Source organism: Elaeis guineensis, chromosome 12 (assembly GCF_000442705.2).
Source record: "Elaeis guineensis isolate ETL-2024a chromosome 12, EG11, whole genome shotgun sequence".
In the NCBI taxonomy this organism is placed as follows: Eukaryota; Viridiplantae; Streptophyta; class Magnoliopsida; order Arecales; family Arecaceae; genus Elaeis; species Elaeis guineensis.
Genome location: NC_026004.2, coordinates 12,045,030 through 12,048,885, shown reverse-complemented (window position 1 = coordinate 12,048,885; position 3,856 = coordinate 12,045,030). Strand labels below are relative to the sequence as shown.

Genomic DNA, 3,856 nt, shown 5'->3' with positions numbered 1-3,856 from the left:
TTTTGTCCCACTTTGAAAATTATTCTGCATGTATTGAAAGCTCAACATTTCGGAGACGTTGTCCTTATCTACTTGGAACCATGGTGGTAATATCCTTATCATGTCCAAGAGATGCTTCATAACTATGCTATCCTGGTAGGCCCAGCACGAATCTAACATACATGCTCGTCCATAAAGATGGGTCATGATTCATGAGTCTTACACTTCAAGGGTGTTGATCTCCGAGAGTGTTGGATTCCTCTCTCCTCATGCATGGGTGGAGTTTGTCCTAACCTTGCCTCGTAAGGCAAGGATACCGAGCCAACTCGATGACGCAGACTCCGGAATCCAGCCATCAGAGCTCTAGTATCCAATGCCAATAGATTGATCTTATCACACAATTCCTCTTTGGCTGGTTATCAAAGTTCCAAACTATCCATCTTTTGCTTCATTGTTTGATGCATTTAGTGTCTCTATTATTAGTTTATGTCCTTGAACTCATTTTTATCCGTACTTATAACTAACGTGTCTTCAAATGATGTTTGTTCACCTTTGAGCTCCAATCTAGCCTATAAATAGACATGGACATTGCTTTGAAATCCACACAATATCCAAAGTTCTAAAGAGCTATTCATATCATCATCACCTTAATTCTAGTGATTTGCAAACCTTCCATGGCGGAACAGATGTCCATCACCACAGGCAGCTTCCCGGCCGAGCCGGTTGACGGTGCACCGGAGGACAACATGCAGGAGGCTCCAGCTGAACAAGCTCAGGACAAGAAGGATGGTGCTCCAGAAAAGCTCAATTGTGACAGCTCTAATTCCGACTCTGGCTCTGGCTCTGAAAAGGACTCGGTAAGATGCACTGATCATCCGCATACACATCTTATTCCTTTATTCTTCGTAGGTATATGGTTGGAATATCTTACTCCTTTACTTCTTTGGTAAATATAGTTGGGATATGTTATCTCACTGTATCCTATCACGGTTGAAGCTATTCTGAATTGGTCACTGCTTGGATGCAGGCAAGTGGCGATGACAGCTCCAATGTGGAAGAGAAGAAAAAGAAGGTGGTGAAGGAGAAGGCTAAGAAAAAGTTAAGGGGAAAAAAGAGAGAAAACAAACTCGAGTGTGATAGCTCTAGCTCCGACTCCAAAAGCTCTAAGTCCGACTCCAAAAGCTCTAAGTCCGACTCTAAAAGCTCTGATGATGACTCAGCCTCAAACTCTGCTTCTAACTCTGGTTCTGATTCCAACAAAGTAAGAATTACTCGATGATAACGAGGAAGTAAACTTTTTAAGTCTTAGTATAGATTGTTTTTATTTTTTCCTTCTCTCTTGATGATGCAACACTTGATCAAATATGTCTAAATTATTGATTTTATACTAATAGGCTTGAAATAGGTAAGTAGCCATGTATCTATCTATCTTTTTTTTTTTTTCCTAGTCCTATATTCAGAGAGGTAAGGAATCATGTTCATGAACCTACTTGTTAACTTTACTATAACACTTTCTATTTGTTTTGTTTTTTATCTTCAGAAAAGGAAAAAAAAAACATACAGTAGGTCGGTCAATGGGTCACTTAACCTTGAAATATGTTTGGGTTGGATAAGAATTTGACGAGGGAGAGGTAGCCATCATATCTACCATGCAAGCTTCTAATAACATGGAAGATTAAGGAGATAGGGTTAGAATTATCACTTTACAACAAATAAACAATAGAAAGAATGGTGATCTAGTCTTTTGTTTGAGTCCTTAAGTTCTTATGCCCAACTCGAAATTATCATGAACTGCTCGATGTCGTTTTCTTGAACACAGTCAAGCAGTAAAGCAGTGAACGTGGATGGGAAGGAAAAGAAGGGGCTAATGGGGAAGAATAAAGAGAAGTTTAGTAAGAAAAGCAAGGAAGAAGTGGAGGTTCCTGAGAAAGCTCTTGACAAGCTGGAATGTAAGAGTAAGGACTCGGACTCGGGCTCCGAGTCCAGTGATGACTCTAATTCTGATGCTGACTCTGGAGATGACTCTAAATCTGGCCAGGTAAATATTTATCTATGATGCAGAAATGCTCACAATCTTGAATTATTTATCATAAAGTTACCTTGCCACCTCCCTTTTCTGATGACAAACTATAGTCTTTGCTTATCTCCACTGACATAATTTACATAGACAAAAAATACACAACAGTCATTTCATAGAGAGGATGAAGAATTATCCATGACAAACATTTGTAGAAACACCTTCGAACATTAGAACATCAAACATTCTTCCAATTATAACACTGGGCTGTAAACATAGTTATGAAGAATTCGAACCTATAGAGTTTTCATTTTGAAATCAGAAGGAAACTTAAGAATTTGTTTCAGTCTATACCTTATTACCTACTTCATCAAATTTAGTATCTCAAGCATGAAGGCTTATTAATATGGCTAAATATTTTTGTGTTCTGTTTTGTTGTTAAAATTCTATCAAACTGCAAGGACGCATTTCATCTTTGGAATGCAAGAGTGGAGGGTTGAAAGACTAGTGACTTCTTTGTTCTAAAATTCTTGTGGCAGATGTATTAGTGCTTCCATGCAGCATAATTAAGGCACCTACAGAAATCTTTGAACTCATTAAGTCTAAAGCTTTTTATCAATCTTCTTTATTGCAATCTTGTTTCAAGGATGACAAATCTAAATTAAAGGTGGAGGAGGAGAAGAAAAAGGAACTAGAGGAGAAGGCACAAGAGAAGTCCAGTGGTGGAACTGGAGAAGACACATCATCAACAGCACCAGAGAAACCCATGGAAGTGGAGGACGCCCAAGAAGAGAAGGGTATCTTGGAGAAGATCAAGGGAAAGCTAATTGGCCATCGTGAGCCGACCGAAGGGCAGTAAGAAGCATGAAACATCTACTAGCTATTATAAAAGCAATAAAAGTGTGAGGAAATCAAGGAGGGTACTTTGGAAGGCAATCTTTTTCTTCGGTGTTTCGCTTGTTTTTACAAGCTACGCGCGTGTGCTGCTTTGTGTCTTCACTCGCCTTAAGTGTGGTTTGGTTTTGTGCGTTGTTACTTTGTCATCTCTCGTGCTAATAAGAGACTAAGGATGTCAAGAGCTGTGGGTGTTCATGTAGTCGTGCATATATTTATCAATAATGTATTTGGTTGCTTAATTTTATACATGTAAAACTTTCAACTCTACTATTTGATTCAAATACTGTTTTGAAGGAAGTGAAAACAAACTGAATCTAAAATTTCAATATTGTTTGCTAATGCAAAAAACTTTCACAGTTCGGCTATATTTTGACTGGCACGGTGCAGCTGGCATTTGTTCCTGCTAAAATATATGGTTTTTCAAGATTGGCATCTTAGGAAAAATTCAATACAAATATATCTGGCTCAAATATGCTTTAAAATTTATAATAAATATATTTTTATTTTAAAAATATTTTGTATTAAAAAAATATAGATATAGATCTTAAATATATTTTGATGTCTCAAAAAGTTAAAAACATTTTTTTTTGACTCAAGATAAAGCATGCTTTGTATTATGAGCAAAGACTAATACGAATTTCCACCGGATCGTCTTCATTTGAAATATGAACTCGACTACTTCTACATTTAAGCTTAGACATTCCTTCCATTAATATGCAATGTAATACATGATATTACAAAAAACAACTGACAACATACCTAATGCATATATCGATCAAATTAACACAATTAATGCAATAAAATAATTCAGACAATGTCTAGGTATTCTAATCATACAACTTCCCTATTTCAGTGATGTTGTATTTTAAGGAGATGTGATTGATATAGAATTATAAATATTATCTTATAAAAAAAATTATAAAAAAAATAATTAATAAATAGGATGGGTCTTAAATAAATTCT

The 3,856-nt window shown here is 36.4% G+C and overlaps 1 protein-coding gene across 2 annotated transcripts; it reads left to right on the top strand.

Annotated features, from left to right (window-relative positions):
• The first annotated feature begins 228 nt into the window (after positions 1 to 228).
• On the top strand, positions 229 to 3,160 carry LOC105055180 (uncharacterized). Of its 2 annotated transcripts, none has more exons than XM_010936930.4 (4): positions 229 to 836; positions 1,007 to 1,240; positions 1,799 to 2,017; positions 2,664 to 3,160. In XM_010936930.4, exons 1-4 carry the CDS (start codon positions 654 to 656, stop codon positions 2,853 to 2,855), a joined length of 828 nt encoding a protein of 275 aa, XP_010935232.1. In that variant the 5' UTR covers positions 229 to 653; the 3' UTR covers positions 2,856 to 3,160. The 2 variants fall into 2 exon arrangements, with proteins under 2 accessions (XP_010935232.1, XP_010935231.1); XM_010936929.4 differs by having other exon boundaries at positions 240 to 836; positions 2,643 to 3,160.
• Positions 3,161 to 3,856: the final 696 nt, after the last annotated feature.